This window comes from Ptychodera flava, chromosome 15, assembly GCF_041260155.1.
Source record: "Ptychodera flava strain L36383 chromosome 15, AS_Pfla_20210202, whole genome shotgun sequence".
NCBI classification, from domain to species: domain Eukaryota; kingdom Metazoa; phylum Hemichordata; class Enteropneusta; family Ptychoderidae; genus Ptychodera; species Ptychodera flava.
Window position 1 is genome coordinate 20,640,310 of NC_091942.1, and position 19,228 is coordinate 20,659,537.

At 38.2% G+C, this 19,228-nt stretch overlaps 1 protein-coding gene across 1 annotated transcript; it reads left to right on the forward strand.

Annotated features, from left to right (window-relative positions):
• The first annotated feature begins 172 nt into the window (after nucleotides 1–172).
• LOC139151492 (polymerase delta-interacting protein 3-like) lies at nucleotides 173–14,355 on the forward strand. Its single transcript, XM_070724326.1, has 7 exons — nucleotides 173–264; nucleotides 1,970–2,312; nucleotides 4,068–4,217; nucleotides 5,398–5,622; nucleotides 5,955–6,050; nucleotides 9,183–9,406; nucleotides 10,453–14,355. The coding sequence occupies exons 1-7, from the start codon at nucleotides 197–199 to the stop codon at nucleotides 10,583–10,585; spliced, it is 1,239 nt and encodes a 412-aa protein (XP_070580427.1). The 5' UTR covers nucleotides 173–196; the 3' UTR covers nucleotides 10,586–14,355.
• Nucleotides 14,356–19,228: the final 4,873 nt, after the last annotated feature.

The window sequence follows — 19,228 nt, forward strand, 5'->3', positions numbered from 1 at the left end:
TTGAAGCGTATAAATCATCGGAATTTAGGAGCGCTTTTTGTCCTATTTGAAAAAAACATTGGCTAAATTTTTTACAGGTCTGTTAAATATGCCAGAAATTGAATAGATGAAATGAAATCGAGCAGAAATCGATAAAAAGATGATTAAATGTTTTGGAGTAAAGTTTGTGGAAGCTAACAATCAATTCAGCATCAAAATGGCGGACTTTTCTTTGGACGAAGTCATAGCTCGTCGTCAACTGAAGTGGTCTGGCGGTCGTGGAAGGTAAGCTAAACGGTGCAATCACTGTATTTCAGTCGTCGAATGAGCAAGTATACAGAGATTGGTGCGTTTAGATATCGCACGTGCACACACAAAAATTAAAGCCGGGGCAGTGACAGCCCCTCTGCAGATATCCATACCCCGTTTTCATCACTACACAGTACACAGTATAGCTTCCGTCCTCGAAACCGAAAGTTACTCATTTTGCTACGTACGACCATGGACCTTTATATATAGGTCCTTATACAACAAAATTCAGTGTCTTGGAATTCTTTTTTGGCAGACAATAATGACGCGCAAGAACAAACTGTCAGGTAATGAATATATCGATATGCATATGGCTGAGGTCAATTTTGGCGTAGTTGTTATGTAATGACTGATGTATCACCTCAAGGCAGAGATGGGCCGAATAATAAAATTAGCTCAGATGTGAAAGTAGACACTGTGACTTATAGTATCTCCCTCCCCTCTAATATTTAGTACATTGGGAACGACGGTAAGGATAAAGATAATTGTAAACAGTAGTAGAGACTCAGAAAGTCATCAGAGTGAAGGCAAGGAGGTAGGAAGGGACTACCTCCTTTGTTAGGGCATCTTTTTATCCCATGGTGAGGGATGGAGCCAGCGTACAAACCAGATGCCCAAGGAAACCTTTCACAATTTGTATCAAAATATTTGTATCCAGTTGCACCTTTTATTCTTGTGCTGGAAAGACTTCCTTGAGACCCCCTCCCAAACCTGCTTTTTCTGATAGGGTTCACTGTTTTTATTACTATAAAAGGGCTTTTCGCAAATTACGTCATTGTTCTTTCATTAATATGTTAACAGAAATATTTTTTCCGCATATTTAGAATACACTTTTGGAGTTACTCATTCAAGAACAGCAAAAATACAACTTAAGGCGACAGCTAATATTACAACAACATACACTTCACTACATATTGACACAGCTGAGACTATAAGCTGCAACACTGACAAAATTTGTCCGCATTTCAAGCATCAGTGTCTGATGTATTGCACATGAAGCTGAATCTAATAACAAACCTGATCAGTGCTATGAGCAAACAGCACTACTGCCATGCATAGAATAGTAATATTGCAATGGTAATATAAACTACAAACTAGTAACGATATACATCACCTTTAATGCCGTCCAACTCTAATTTTAAGCGTTGACAACCACAAATGTTTCATCATGAATTTCTATATCAGTTAACATGTTGCAAAAATGCTTCAGCATGCTTGACAATATATGACATTAAAACTCAAGGAAATTCGAATCATTTGTACTGGTTCTGCATTGTGAACATTTAAGCTTTTGGCTTTATGCAAGCTCGTGTTGACATCAACGGAAGTGTGCAACATGTTGGCAATGGAGTTTAGGTGGAGATAATATGATATACTAAAAAAATGGTCAGTTCTTGTTTTTGTCAAATATGATGTGGATAGCTCACTTTTTGTGTTAGTTACTATGTTTCCTTTGCAGCAAATTGAATCATCTTTATCAATTCTTGATTTTAGGGGGATTTGAAAGAGGAAGGGGAGAGGTTAAGAGGGGAGAGGGCATTACCTAATAATATGAACAGCATTGTACTGTCAGGGAACCTTGTTGCCAAATACGATATTCATAGCTCCTGTACTTTCTGTGATAGTTACCTCATCTCTTTTGAAGCAAAGTGAATCATCTTTATCTGTTCTTGATTTTCAGGGGAATCGGAAGAGGAAGGGGGAGAGGTCGAGGGAGGGGGAGAGGGCAACCTCAAAATGTAAACTACAATGTACCGTCACGGAACCTTGTCACCAGAACATTTGCCCCAAGAGGCAGACCTGGTCCCCAGCAGTACGGACAGGTCAGAATAGCAGACGCCAGACAAAAAATTGGCATGACAGATGCTAGGCAGAGGATTTTGCAAAATATGAGAAGGACTGATGCCAGGGAAAGGCTGAACCAAAAAGCAAGAAAGACAGATGCCAGGTTAAAGTTAAATGCCAAAAGAAATGTGGAAGATCAAACTGATCAGACTCAGCAAGGAGGTACAATCAATATGGATGTGAGTATGAATACCTGTGGTTTGTCTTCACATGTATACATTAAACACAGATACACATGTATGGACAAGTGCATACATTTAAACATAGCATAAGTTATAGATACTACTGAATAACACGTAACAAGTTTTTTTTGCAGCAGTAAGTGCAGCTTTGTCATGACACTAAAAGGCATGCATTACTGAGTGCAAGCTAGCATGACACATACATGATATGTCTGTGAGGTAGTGTTGTAGCAAAAACTATCATTTGGTTTGAAATTGCCAAGGTGGGTTTGAAATTGCTAAGGTGGTCCAAAGATAACATTACTGGAAGCTGAATAATTAACGTAAGAGAACAGTGCTATGGACTCTAGTGGTTGTTTCAGGTTTTTGTTGAGGAAAAAGCCTGTTCAAGCCCTGATTGTTTCAAATGAAGACTAAAATGTTCATAAAATGTTATTTCTTTGTCACTTATGTTTTTGACCATTTAGGTAGTATGTGCCTTGAAAGTGAAAGACTTACACTTTTATTTAAACTTTCCTTAATAGAATTTCCAACCATACTCTTACCAAATCAAGAATAAAAATCAGGGATCACCTTGCAAAGTATATTACTAGATAAACACATTACCTACCGGTAGTATTTACGGATATTTGAAATTCAAAATTACCGCCATGTGTCTATCGGGAAACAAAATTAGCCGATTTTCGAAAGTTTAAAACAGTGTAAATTATTCAAACTCCAAGTTTTAAAATGAGACCCCACACGGGGTAGATCAGCAAAGAATTCTGAGTCTGAATATCTGTCCCTATTCTTAAAGGAGAATTCTGCCTCAATGACCACTGCTCTTCATGAATTATTTAAATAATAACACATGAGAGCTAGGGCAATATCACGATTTATTGCCTGCCCAAGGGATGGTGGTCATGATTGATGATGCCCGAGCTGTAGGCAAGGGCATCATCAATATTTCGATCATGACCACCAGCCTGAGGGCAGGCAAAAAATCGTGATATTGCCCTAGCTCTCATATGTTATTATTTTTATTACACCGAACAAGCAAACATGCAAAGAAACAAAAACACAATGACTTCTTCGAGTACAGTTTGCCTTCTGAGTCCGGACCTCCGCGTAAAATGTTGTCAGTGCCGAGTCTAGGGTTGCCGCTAAAGTTTGCAGATCTCCTCGGCGGCGTATCCAAATTTGTTGCTTGCATAGTCGCTGAACACAGAAATTGCATTCCTTGTTGCCATTTTTGTTCGTTTGCTGTTTACTTGCATCAAAATATCGTCTAACTGTGCCGGTGACAGCTCTGCATGACGTTTCGCAGCCATAAGTTGCCGACTGCAAAGTACAACAAGCGAACGACAATTTGTTTTGCGCAGAAAGGATGCGCAGTACGTAAAATGCCGTCATCCATGTAATATCAAATGCAGAGGGCATCATCACATTCGCAGAGGGCATCATCACGTTCTTTTACATGTCACGTGAGTCGTGTTTAACCAATGGCAGTGCACGCTGAATGAGTGAGGTGTAATAATGGAACAATAATTCATATCGTTCATCTCTCATACCATCGACAAGATTTTACTTAGTAACCTTTTTTCACCACAATATTACCTCACGAAATTAGTTACGAAGGTATTTTATCAAATCACAAATGTGACCTTTCAAGTGTTTTAAAGCCAGTGGTTTTGATAAAACAATCTTTTGAGAAGTAGTTTTTGTAGCTTCTGCATTTCTAACCATCATACTTGGTTTTTTCTTCTCCGGTAGGCTGGCACACCAAAGGTGACGATACAGAATCCACAGGCAACAGTGCTTGAAGTCAACAATGCCCAGTCTGTTGTGAAAAGACTCAGTAACAAAGTCACTACCAACAGTGGTGACTTGAAAATTACAACTGTCAATGACATGGCCAGAAAGGTACGTGTATGTACATGTGGATCATTATTCTATGTGAGCCAGTATGATATGGCATTCATGTACGAGAGTTTTCCCAATATAATCAAATTTGGCTGTGGGTTGATGAGAAGTTTCTGGAAGTATTTAAATGGAATCACGGAATGAAGAACTCATGTGAGTTAGCAGGCATAAAGATATGGTTAACCAGTCCTGTGTCAATCATGTATTCATCAGCCTAAGCCTCCAGTTTCCACTTTTAAATTTGTATGTACACATTCACACTTTCACTCTGTTTCCATGTACATAGTACAACTTAACCCATTGCAAACAGTGAAAGTGTACCTTAGAATCTCCAGTGTTTTCTCGGCATGTTCATTGAAAGGGGCACTTTGTGCCCCATTCATCAAAATAAGGAGGCAGGCTTGGTAATTTAGGGGGCAGTCACTATGCTAACGCTGTAATTTTCCATAATTCAATCATAGATACAGTATTTGAAGTTCTGCTTTCAAACTTTATTACTATCAAAATATGAACATCTAATTGTACTCGTATCCATGGAGACAGAACCGCAACTACGTCGTTGGCTGTTACTTTTCAATGCATACCATGTCATGCACGTCACCAAAGCTGAATGACAGGTGATATTTTGTCATTCAGAGAGAGTATCATGAGAAACAACAGTAAATGCACAGGTCTCTACACTGTGTGCTTTGTACACAGTAATATATTGGACTCTTTGCTTGCTGTGTTTTATGCGCAGTTTCCGCGCTGTCAGTAACTTTTTAAGGGCAGACAATGGCTTGAAATGTGCAATTTGCGCAATTGCGCAGTCGCAAGAAAACCCTCAATCTCGTGAATAAGTTAAACAGAGACTTATATTTACTAGATATTATCTGTATGGTTGTTACACTGTGAGGGTGACATTTTGCATTTTTAGGACAGCACCCTACGTGTCCATTTACAGTAGTTAAAAAATACTTCTCTGCAAAGGGATTTGAGGTTTCCATTCATATGTTAATTTCCACATGCAAAAACACATTTCCACAACAAAAGAATATGTAAAATTAGCCATACCTCGGTTTTTACAAGCTGTTGAAAACACTTGGTATATCAGTGAGTCATTCTGATATTTGTGAGTGCATATACTTTTGTAGGTTGCATGTAAATACATTGCAAATTTTTGTTCTGCTATGGCTTGCAGAGAAAGCAAAGCCCAGCACAGAGTCTATCATCAACACCACAGTACAGTACATTTATCCTTGGTCGAGGGTTTGTTGAAGAAGTGGAAGAAGACAACCCAGAAGAATTCGATGAGTTCTTTGAAGAAAAAGCCGAATATCAACAGTTTTCTTATGAACCGCCACCTCAAAAAATAACGAGAATATTACAGAAACCAGTGGCAGCACCAAAGCCAAGAGCAAATGAGGTACAGTCAATGCTCAAAGCACTTCCTGTTTAAATAGTATTATTACAGTAAGTGCCTTGTGTCAGGGTTCATATGTATGTGATTTACTCTAAGATTTTTGTTATTTTGCAAAGTAGTGAAAGAGGTTGCTCAAAAGAATATGTAATTACAAAAAGATGAGATACTGTAAACATTTATTTATGAATTAGTTCTCTTAATTTCATTACAATGCATACTTTTTCCTATTCATTGTGTGTTTTGGTTTGTGTCTTGTCTTTTGCATTCTCTGTTGTAATTGAGTGAGTTACGATCAGAAATTAGAATTAATACAAAATTCAAATTTCTTTTTTCAGTTACTAACAGCCACAGGGAGTGGTATCAGTCCCTTACAAGGTACCAGGATGCACATTACCAACCTACATCCAACTGTCACAGAAGAAGATATTGAGGTAAGTATAGCGATTTATATGCTCGTACAAAGGATCTTTGGACTCTACAGGGTTTTCAGTAGAAATTTGCCCAGGCGGAGAAATGTAAATTATAGGTGGAGAAGGAAGCCGAGGTTGGGGTGGGGACGTCGTGTCGCGGCGGCGGCAGCATAACATTGGCAAGGTATTTTGAACAGCAATTTATCCAGTGTAAAAAAGTCTGTATTTTAAAAACAAAAACTGTTGTGGTTTTTTGTGTTAAGTAGAAACAATGTACCATCTTACTCATATCATTTGTTTTGTTTGTCCTTTCTTCACTGTGTCACTGTCTGATGACATTTTCCATGAGAACACAAACAGTTACAGAGATGGTCAGTGCCCTAAGTTATCATCCTATGTGTTGATATTACACTGTACTAGAATACAGGGAAGCAACAGTAACTTTTGTTATATTCAATAAAGAGTACTACAACTACTGGCAGATATTCCATGAATTTGGCGAAAAACTTTTTTGTGATTAATGCCAAACTGAATGTAGTATCGAATTTACATTTCAATTAAAAGAATATGTTGTTCATATTAAAACATGTCACACTAAATTATACAGGAGTCATTAGAAAATCCCAGGTAAGTAGTTCCTTTTCTCTTTCAGTTTAAAGGGACAAAGTCAGTTTTTACTTTTTTGATATCAAGAATACAGGGAATACTTGCATAATAATTACACTCAGTATGCACAATGATGTCAATGCAGAAACTCAAAGTGATGAAAAGTGTGAGATACAACCCCTTTATTTACCAATTCAATGAAACAAAAAAGTTAGCTGCTCTAGCAGTAAAACAACTTGACGTACAGCCTCAGGGTTGGCATTGGAGTTTGTTTTTTATTTTTCACCTGCAGTTCACAAAAGGCCTCTAAAAAGTTTGTGAATACACATTTCAGTTAGATGCAACAAAATGACAATAGAAAAGTGTTTGCAGTATCAGTAACAACTATAATGGGCTTCCTACCTCTATGACTGACCTTTTAAGTGCAGTACACTGAAACTTGTGAAAGAAAAATATTCTCTTTTTTCCATAAGCATATGCTGTGTCAAAGAAAATACACAAGTCCTGAAAAATATTGTGTTGCTTTCTTTTCCCCCAGCAGTCACGCACTAGTACATGTATCAATAGCAAAAAAGAAAAACATTGCATCGCCACCAAAACAAATGAGGGGAAGTCTCCAGCTGGCTGTGATGTATCTAATGAACTACGTGAATAATATTTACATATATTATAAATTTGCCTACCGTCTGCAAATGCTACAAAATTGGATATTTTTTACAGAGAAAATTAACAGAGTTCACGCGGGGCAAAACACGTTATTTATTACTAGATTCAAAACTTAGTCGATAAAATTCAGACACTTTTTCCAGCATTGAAAGGTTTCATGATCGGGCCATTTACCTACAAATGTACATGAAAGCATGGATCGCGTGCTAAATTTAGAGCAGGCGACAGATACAGTAGAGCGTGCCCATTCCACTTTCCTTTGAGTTGAAATCACAAGAAATATACGTGAAAAGCCAGCCCTGAGACGTACAATATTTCTCAAAATTTTGTACAACGCCAAATTACCGTTTTCGGGGGTAAAATATCGAATTGCAACCACAACCGCGAGTTCATAACTGACCACTCTCAGGATTTTAGCATTTTAACGTAGATGGTTGATCACGTAATTCTACTTTCTAGAACAGTGCTACTGCTATAAACAAATCCCTTGCTCTGGCGTCATAGTCGCGTACGCGTACTTAGCGCACGTAATACAACATGTTGGCGATGCATGATTTTGATTTCGCTCTCTGAAGAACACCTCACCAAAATACTGAAAAAATTATATTGATACATTCATTGGACGGCTGCACTCGGCTCATTACCACATCAAAACGTGATCGCTGACAGCTACACGCTTTCCTATGGCCCGTCGCTATTGTTTTGACTCGTAGCAGAATATTAATGAGGTCAGGGAAATATACCCAATGATATTGCCGCTTACAGAGGACAGGCGTACTTTCACTCAATGATATAAGATATTAGAACAGTACACTGACCTAGTCTGACCTCGCGTAAAAAGACGTTGTATGTATACATAGCCCAAGTTGTACACTATGCGTACGGAGCCTGGCCTACTATACGTGTGCACGTTCGTCCTTTTTTGGCTCGTTTGTCGCACCAAGCCCAAACGTCGTGTACTTTTGTCACTCAGTCGATGGTCATAATTTGTGAAGTATTAACCATTTTATAATATTTTCCCCCAAATTACAGCCGGCGAAAGTGCTGTCACAGACGTACAATTTCGCCGGCTGCCGGCTTCTAATGAAAACACTGCTCTAAGAGTAAAATGCAACCCGTTATCTCTGTTTTGATTTTAGCTTTCCCAATACAAGAGTCTTTCATGAATCTGGAGATCCCACTTTCAAATTAAAAAATTCCAAAAGATAAACAGGGTCTGTACGCTCCTTGAAAGTCCATGAATTTTAAAGCTCCTTGAAGAATCCTTGAAGATGAAATTAAGTCCTGGAAAATGATGAGTCACCTAGAATTTTGAAAAGTGACAAGATGATCTGTTGTTGTATTGTAAAAATGTTATGTTAAATGTAATGATGTAAAAGTGATACCTTGAAAATGGTATTTTGGAAAGTTGTTGAAATTCCTTGAAATTTTAGTGACCTTGAGTGTATGGATGGGCTTCAATCAGGTTTATAAATCAGGTTTATAATAAACCTGAAAGACCACCATGCACAATATCGTATTTATTCATACACACATGGATAAACACATTCTATTAACATGTTTACGTTTGAGCATTTAGATGTCCACTGGCCTTACATCCAATATTATGTACATGTATGTCATTTACCTTCATCTGATAACTAATTACACTAGCATGTACACATACAGATGATAGATAAGCAAATAGCACTTCTGTCCATAACTACTCATGGCCAAAATAATTATGCTGAAACATTGTGTTCTGGATGCAGACATGTTCATACGTACACATAGCTACACTTGTACACAGTGGCATGCATGTATTACCAAGACTGTCATACCATTGTCATGACTTTTGTGGACTTTTTTCAAGAAGCATGAAGAGTTTGCCTGTCATTGCAGGAATTGTTTGGCGCGGTGGGTGCACTGAAGAGGGCGCGGCTCTTGAAGCAGGGTACAGCAGAGGTCGTGTTCGTGCGACACGAGGATGCGTGCGAAGCCTTCAAAGCCTATAACAACAGAGAGCTGGACGGCCAACCAATGCAGTGTAAGCTAGAATCCATAGGGACATCACCAGCCACAGTGTCGTCCAGGCCGGTGTCGTCAGCTTCATTGCTGGCATCCAGGTGAGTGGATATCATAGTAGTGGTAATCATGGATGGGTTCATGGCAAACTTACATGGAATCTATCAAAGATTAATGATGAAAGATGCCTAGCATTTCTGTGTTAAGGTAGTTCAGGCCTTTTTGCTCTAACTTTCTGTAAGCAAACTTTAACCCATTCCCTTTTGAAATCGAGAATAAAATTGGGGGATCACCATGCAAAATTTGCTGCTAGAGAAACAAATTACTGAATATTTGCTGACACTTGAAATTCAAAACAGCTGCCAGCCCTGTGTTAACTCTATGGGAAAAATTAAATTGTCGATTTTCACAAAAATAAGCATGTGAAAACTTTACAAACTTCAAGAGGTTCAAAATGTGCCCCCCCCCCCCACAAGTGGTAGACCAAAACAGGATTGCAAAAGTTTTAGAGCCTGAATACCTGTCCCCATGGTGCATTCACCTTAATTAAATTTCTTGTGGAATTCAGGTGATCTATTAAATTCTACTCTTTCATTTTACAACAGTGAGATTACTTCTCTTCTCCAAAAACAAAATGTTTCATCAGTTTCATTAATCCATATGTGTAGCAATTAATCTTGTTGTTTGCGGTTCAAATGAAAACGATCACATATTGACAAGTGTTTTATCAAACAACACTTGGTCCAGACAATTGTATCAAAGTTTACTACAAATTTGTTTCTTCACAGTTGCAATTGTCCTCACAAATTTACGAGAACTGATGATAGCGAAAGAGTTGGGTGGTAAAAGCATGTGATAGTGGGAAAGTACACCATACACATTAAATTACAGTATGTATCTGTGCAGAAAGAAAGTTTGTCTGATTTTTGCCACAGCACAAGAAAAATACAGTGCAACAACTGGTACTGTCAATTTCAGGACAACCTCCCTAATAATATAATTGTATTAGTTAGATAAAATTAACTTGTAAAACAAATTTTGGATTTTAAAATAAACGGGACTAAGTTTCTTTTATTATTATTGCATAAAGATATGTAGCAACAGTGATTTTCATATTGTTCAACTTCATATTCTTTTTCCAATGCAGAGTGAAGCAAGAAATTGGCAAGAAGGGACCAGGACCAGATATAGACCCATCTCTCATCCAAAGGGCACTCTTCAAAAGTACACCTGTCAGTGGTGCACCAGCGAGGCCAGTCACTTTCACTGTCAAGTTGTAGTGACAAGCTCACAGGACACTGCCCTCTTACGTTTGATTAGAAACATTCTTTTGTTTAAAGCTACCCGGTTACAGTTGCCATGTAGCAACTACATTGTTTATGCCCTTGATTTGAATATATCCAACATCTGTCATTGCTCCAGGTCTTTTTGAAAACCTGTATGAAAGTACTCAATTTCCGGACTGTACTTGAAGACAATAAGCTGGTATTGGATGGACTAACACGTAGTCAACTTTTCAGATAATGTGTGTACGGAGATATACACAGTAAGGTTGTATTTCCCCTGTTAGGCAACACATGTCTCTGGTACACAGAGTATTCTGTGGTGTAAGAACAATTTTCCCAGCTTGTGTCATTTGCTTCTATCAGTTCACGTATTGATTTTATAAAAAACATATTTTTTTCAGAAATTCCGAAAGTCACTGAAAGAGCTCAGAAATTTTGTGTGACATCCTGTTTGGTTCATTGGTGAATACTTGACTGGTGACACCAAACATGCTACGTTGTATGTGCATAGACAGGTGATCTAGTCAAATGCCGAGAGTTTCCAGTACTACTTAATTAGGCCATTTAAATAAAATTCTTCGTTTGCCGTCCTTGGATTTTTGAAAAACCTACCAGCCAGCCAGGGAAAAAACAAACACAGAGAAAAAACACAATGTATTAACATTAGCTCAATTTTTATTTGGTTTCTTTTGGAAAAATAATATTTTTGTTTGTAATAGTGTTAACGCTGTGTTTGTTTTCTTAATTTATTCTGGAAACCTACCAGCACGAGGACGGCAAACAAAGAATTTTATTTAAAGCGCCTTATGAAACAAGCATGGTGTGTCTTTGAACTTTAATGATTTCTGAACTCTGATTTCTGAACTCTTTCGTATAAGATTTAGGATTTCCCAAAAATTGTTTTTCATCAGTCCTACATCAATACACAAAACATGTGCCAGTGCCTGGGATCAAAGGTGAATCTCTGAACAGTTTGAGGTCAAAGGGTTCTAGAAATGTCACTGCACAGCAGCTTTCTTCATTTGAAGGATACAGCTTCTTGAAGCCATTTTCTTGACATTTGTTGCATGACCTTAACGCCTTATATGTCCTTCATTAATATGATTGTTTTACTTAATTGCTATTTTAACGAGTCATCAATAAAAAAATTTCCTGTTTCCGAGAGTTTACAAAAAAGGCTGAAAACTCAAATATTTAATGACTTCACACAAACAAAAACACAATGTATAAGGTCATACATTTGTTATGCTCATCATTATGGCCTGCTGTGCTGCAATCGGCGAAAGGAAATTCGCAAAAAAATTCTTGTACTCAAAATGTAATGAAAGTTCATAACACTGACTTCTTACCATTATAAAGGTACATTGCACCGTGGTAAACAATTCCTACTTTGTTGAATTGAAAGCAAAAAACTTTTTTAAGATACAAAGCTTCCTCTCAGCGTAGCTGTTTTCTTTTAAGATTAATCCACTGATCAACTATCTTTCGGGCAAGACCACTGTGACATCACCGGGGTTATGATGGTGTTGTCGATCACTCAGTGGAAAAACCAGAGGCAGCATGTACTTTCATTCTAGTATGCTACTTTATTCTTACAAGAGCTAGAAGGTAGACTAGAAAACTGGAGACGTGTTAAGTCCCTATAATAACTTTGCATCAGATATTGCCATCAAGTACAAGTTCAGGTCATATACAAATAGGTTGACCTACGTCATTTTACATAGGATGAACCTATGTGCATGTGATCATGTAATTTTCTCATCGTGTACTGGAGTAATATTTTCATACTCTGGACATAAAACCAAGCTATCATTTGCTTTACAGCTAGCCTAAGTTATTCTATACCGTGGAATTGGTGAATTCCATCGTGCTTTTGCTTCAAACATTTCCAGAAATATTCATCTCTACAGTATTTCTATTTTGAGACAATAGTAATTATAAAGTTTAGATAAGAAGCAGCTACGGTAATCATGAATTTTTTCATATCGCTGTTGTGGACATCCCAGTTACTATACCTCAGTTTGATTTTCACGAAGTTATTGTAAGCTAAATAGATTTTTTACGGGGATGTAGCAAATTTTGGTTACAGCTGGCAAAACTAACAGTATAGGCTGCTACAAGCAGTGTGTCGGCAAATTACATTTGTGCAAAATCCCCATGAATTTTTAAAAAACTGCAGTGCTGTAATAACTTTCACAGCAGGCAAATTTTAGCTGACATCTGGTTGGTTTTGCCAGCTGCCGGGTATTTTCTACAGTCCTTGTTTTAGATTAAAATGTTGCACGTAAAGGGGAACTGTAGCAGGGCTGGTTGGGGTTTAGCTTTAGCTTTTGTGGTCAGGACAATCAGAAAAAGTTCGAGCATTCATGCACTGTGGGTTTCTGTGAAATATAGGACCATAGGACCTTGCTCCTAGAGGGCTTCCACAGATGTGAAATTTAAAGGGGCAGGGCCGTGCATGTAGTATGTATACTGTCCATAGCTTTAGGGAGTTCCTGGAGGGTCACTGTTGCTAGAATCACATGTAACCCTTATCCTGCCAAGTTCATATGTCATCGTCAGGTCAAGTTGGTTAAAATAATGTGGCATAACATGTTCCCATATGGTGCATTTTTAACAAAAACTTGAACATCTGAAGGCTTCTGAAAACAGATATACTGTAAACATGCTTTGTACTGACTAAAGCTGTTGCAACCTGTGAGCAGGTGAAAATTGTGTGTAAGTTCTGGCTCAATACTGCTTTTTACTGACTTGACGACAGATGGGCAAGTGACAAGCCTTGTGGGACAAGGGTTAGAAATGGTTCTCAAGCCTTCACTACTGAGAAACAGAATCTGTGTACAGGAGGTGTAAAAGAAAATGTGAAAAATGTGAGTTCCATACCCTGTATTCCCTGACAAGCCTTACGAGTCACTTTGAAATCATAGTGCATGATCACATCATAGTTCAATCTGACCCAGATATACAAAGCTATAAAAGAAAACCAGCCTCAACGAAAGTTCCTTTTTTTGTGCATCATCTTTCAAATGGGGATCCAAGTAGTTGATCCAATGTCCATTTTCTGTCATTCTCTTGCTGAAGACACTCAAGTTCTTCCCAACATCGCCCTCTACAGTTCAATCGACAAGAATCTTACATTTGAGTCTGTGGTCAGCCTTTTGAGACATGTCTGTGCCAAGCATTGCCCTTTATAGTTAGATTGGCAAAAAATCTGACACGTGGTTGCTGTGCAGTCTATAGAAAAGTCTTGCAAAGTCACATGTGTCACAAGCATGATGCTCAAGCCCATCTAAATTCGTCAATTTCATTTTGTCATCAGCGTTGGCAATTTGACACATTATGATATTTCAAGACTATGCCTAAGGGACATGTGCTGATCATTGCTATGCTCGGTGCAGTGTATCAGCGTTCAATAATCTAATCAAGAAGCATGCTTGATCAATTCTCAACAGTATTGACCACTGATGTCAGGTTAAATTGGATCTTTTTTGTGACAAATTTCAGTCCCCACTATCGTCCTGTATCCTCCCCATAGAAATGCTTTTTCCATATGTGGAAACCAAGTACCTGTCATGTTAAATTTGTCCATATCTGAGAGCTTAATGCTCAACTTTTGATGTTACTTGTTTTTAAAGAAATCATTTTGAATTGTAATTTTATAGTTTCTCAATGTGGATGTCATTGTAAACGTGAACTCACAGAATAAGTCCCGATTGTAGAGATTTTGAGACCTGTTATTCAATAGAATCCTTTTTCAAACTCTTCTCCCTGTCTCATTCTTGTATTATTTCCACTAAAAACTACTTCTTTTGCTATGGTAAAAACCAACCCAACATAGTGTGTTGACTTGGCTTCACTCGGATCAAAATGTGCGGTATTTTTATAGAACAGACAACAGGAGGCTGTGACTTTCCAATTTTGGCACTCGGTTGCTTACGAGTGTGTATGCAGTAGTTGTGTGTCCTGCATGTGTATGTGTATTTGTCCATGTTTGTGTGTTGGTATGTGATAGAGATGTGAACGCTGCAAATACGTGCCACACTCTTGTTGAATTCAGGAAGGGGTTGGGGTATGGGAGGGGAGGGGTAGTCTCCATGTTTTTATTAGGTGGGGGGGGGGTGCCGTCCAAGTTGAAAATAGCTACCCATGAGTATTCCAAAATATGACCCATTGGACCAATACTAGGGATTTTCTTGACAAATTGGAAGTGGAGGAGGGGGTTAGAATTATGGGGGTATTTCCTTATTACTGACCCATATTAAGGGTTTATTTTGGAGGATACATTACCCATGTTCAGGAATGTTTTCATGAAAAAAGGACCCTTCGGACAGCACATACCAATACACCTTTTAGGGGAGTACTCCCAGGGTTCAATTCTCAAAGTATACAATGGTGAACTTACAAAATGTCATACAGATTTATATGATTGTGTTACAAATCCAATCAAATCAGTAAGAGGACCATTTCATTATAATTAAGCTGAGTTTAACTTCTTTATGTCAGAGAGGCACCCAGGATCATTTTGTCATTGTCTACTTTGTGTAGGGTATAAGTATATTGTAAAGATGTCATGTAGCATCTGCCATACTGGCAGCACCATGCATTTCAAGTTTGTGCAAATTTGTATTTTGTAGTACTTTTGACTTTCAGGGGTTACGAACACCATCCATTGGTGCGTGATGGGAAATGATTACCATGCAAAGTGATGTGATTTGTGATTGCGCAAAATATGATTATTAGCCCCCCGAGAGTTCCAGTGTCTGGCTACAAATACACGGCATACTGTTTGCAACCTCAGCATCATATGACAAATACAACTGTTGAATATCAAAACTAGTGAGAGTTAACCATGTTGTGAAGGTGAGAATTTAGTTGCACAACCAATCAAATTTTAAGTTTCAGTTTTTAATTCACCAATTACCTCACTGAGTCTTTTAGTTGAGAGTATAAACCCTTCCTTTAGCCAATCAGGTAGCTTGACTCTTGCTTTGCAACTGTAAAGTCGGTTAATACCAATATTTAGCTGCTTGCAAACAGTTGCTTGGGAAGGTTACAAGGTTTGTCTGCTACTGCTGAAAAACTTGTTCTTCAAAATGAGTGCTAGACTGACGTAACGAAGCTTTTAGTTTGTTATTTGATGTCGATACATTTAAGAAACAAGGTATTCCTAGGGAAGATGATGTTAAAATTCTTCAGAAAATGTCTCTGATGTTGAGTCCGTTAGAGGGTCTTTGTTAGTGTGGTTGACAAGGTTTTTTCCAGGAGTCATACTGTACGTCACTGCTGTTGACAGCTACGCCATGTGATAGGCTGTTGAGAGCCCTTACTTAATCTGTGTTATGCGTGAAGTTGTTTTTGAATATGCATATTCTGTACAAACTGAAATGTTCAAATTATTCATTAATAAAATGAAATAGTGGGCAGCTCGTCCGCTGATAGCGTCCAAGCTTGGATACATACGTCATACGCGTCATAGGCTGTGAAAGTGTCATTTTGGCTGTTTCTAAGTTGTGACCGTAGAGGGCACTACTGTCCAAGCTAACCTTGCTGTCAATCACAGCACACATTTGGTATTATTTATGGCTATTTACAATCTTGAGCAGCTATCAATGTCTCCTATTGACTCTATTTTTTGTACAATGAAAAAAATATTGATACTGTAAAATTTTCATAAGCAAAAGAGTTCATCTTCAAGGTGCATGTCCTAGTTTGTCTGTTTGGTTTTTTTGTTATTTTGTTAGCCAGGAGAACTTTTTGTTAAAAGTTCCAAGAGACAGTACTCAATTTTCACGATTAGTGTATCTAATGAACACTTTAATGAACTATTTGACCAAAAGAGAAGGAGTTTGAATGAATGAATGAATGAATGAATGAATGAATGAATGAAAGCAATGTTTCTTTTCAAAACGGTATATTTACTTAGTCATTTGAATCATGATGCCATTACTGCATTTCAGCTCATCGGTTCTGTCCATTGAGACAGAACGAGATCGTTCAGCCTCAGTCAAGCACTCCGTCTATGGTATATTTATGGTGAATGACCCTCCCATTTATTTTGTAACATTAACAGAATTTGATAGTATTCTTGATTATCTTAACAAAATGGGAGCTTAAATGGTTTTGTCTTATCAGGATTATGAACGTAGAGTCAATGTTTCACTTTACATTTTTCAGAAAGATCATGACTAAAGAGCGTGAAGCACCTACAGTTACTGCGTCAGTATTTTAGGCAAAGAAGGCACGAGAGACTGTTGACAGTCTATTGGAATGTTTTCAGCTGGAGTTTTACTCAATTTTTGGCAGGATGTGAGTCTTGAATACTATTGTATTGCCTTTATGCCGACCTTTGCCTGAGCAACGAATGTTTAAGGTAGTGTGCGCCTCAAAACTTAAACTTTTGCCCAAACTTTCCAAAATGAAGCCTTCTGCCATTCTCTTACCAAATCACTAATAAAAACCGAGGGTCACCGTGCAAAGTTTGAACTAGCAAAACAGTTTACTCAACATTTTGCGGTTTTTGAAATTCAAAATGGCCGCCATCCTTGTGTTAACTTAATTGGGTAAAAATAACACTTTGGATTTTCGAAAAACTAAGACGGCGAAAGTTTTTCTTTCTCCAAGAGTTTTAAAATAAGCCCCCACAAGTGGTACATTAGAAAAGAATTGTAGAAATTTGAGAGTCCGACTATCTGTCCCCGAGACGCATTCTACCTTAATGGCCAAATCTCAAAAAATTTCAAAAAAAACCCAAACAAAATGCCCGGTTGGAACGCAAGACATTTTCAGAACGTGTCTTTACCGTATGTACAAGATGAGCATATTTGCAGATTTTCCATGATGGTTCGTCGTTAACAAATCAGACATACATTTGAATCCAAAGGTTACTCAGATGACAACTATACGCCTAAAAGGAGCAAGTTTTTCCGTCAAATGAACACGAGTTTTTCCGGTAATTCTCTTTACATAGGGCAGTTAGTTGATTCAGTCTAAAGAAGACGTTTGCATAAACGTTGAACTTTATATATTAGTCACGCGTACTGTCCATGACAACAGATTAGCAGGCCGTCAAGAATCGCAACATTGCCTTTAATTTGATCGTATACGTACTGTCTTACTTCCTTCCAATGTGCTGGAATAAAGCTTCATGGAACCATAGAAGCCAGAGTTACAGTCAATGCCCAACGGCAATTTCTCAAATATCAACTCTGAAAACAATTTCCTCTTCTCTGTTAGTTTTTCCCTGTTGAATGTTCACCGCTCTGTTAGTCACGGTTTTATTGCAGAGTATCGTAAAACCTGTAATTTTAAATTGGGTTCCACGAGATACTTCAGTTTGAAGTCTTGGGCAAATGGGCCTCATGCTGTATTGTGTACGGCGTGTGACTGATACTGGAAGCAGAGGTGCCTTTACGACGGTATATACATGCTCTCGGTCAGAAATGCTAAAAGAAGTTGTACATTGACATTCTATGTTTCAGCCCAGTAGCTTCACATATAGGAAGGACAGTGGTTTTAGTTTAAGATCCCGCACATGTCGGAACAACATAGGATTGCAATAATGCGGATAGTACAAATATCAGGCAGATTCAAGTTGGGTATAACTGTTTTATTATATTCCTCGTTTGTCTGTTTATTTTATTATCACCATCAACAACGAAGTTGTTACGACACGCTCAGAGAAATACCGATTTGACGCGAAATTTAAAGCTATCAAACTTCGCTCAAGAGCGCAAACGTCAATGAGAATATGCCGGCGTTAGTGAAAACACGGAAACCCATGTTTCTTTAACTCACGTTTTAGGGTTGTGAGAAGGAGCTCAAAATTTGTCTTTGAGAAGGGAGATTTCAGACACAGACACGCTTGCGCAACAGACGCGAATACATGAAGTCAAGGCACCTTGTATCTCATCCGCGCGTACACACAATGTAGTTACATACGCACGTAGAAGCGAGTTCTCCCAAACTGTGTATCCGCGAACATCAACTGCTGATCCAGTGATAGAAAACTTTTGAAATTAATTTTCTATTCCCTGGCAAATACGTTAGCATTTCCACGAAGCTACCCATATCCATGGAGAAATCATACCGCTGGATCGCTTGCCATTGGCAACCTGTTATGAAATTGATAAAACCTCGCAGCTCAGCGACAGAAATATTTCAAAAGAAAACTGCACGTTTCCAATCAAGAGTATAGCAATTTCCGATGCTATTTAATTTCGGTAGTCAACTGGGGAAATTTATCAGCTTCATATCGCGTAGGTAGGATAAAACACCAAGTGGTTCCCATTGAAACGGATGACGTTGAATTATTCATCACCCGTTAAATGGGCAATTTTTCTCCCATTCATGTATATTGCATAGTGTGCATTGTTTATGATTCGTTGAGTATTGTTAAAGCAGCCCTCCTTGGAGATTTGAGTTTGTTGATTACAGCGAAAATTAGATTTCCATTTTCATTACGCCGAACGCCACTTCGGACCCGGCAAATGTATAGGAAATGAAACTGGAGATGACATTCCTTAGAATTAGGTACGGTATTACCTTGTGTCAATTTCATGCAATTATCGCGGTTCTATTACTTTTCTTGAGGCTGCGTGGCCTTTACAAGAGAAGCGTGTCAGCGATTTACCATACTTG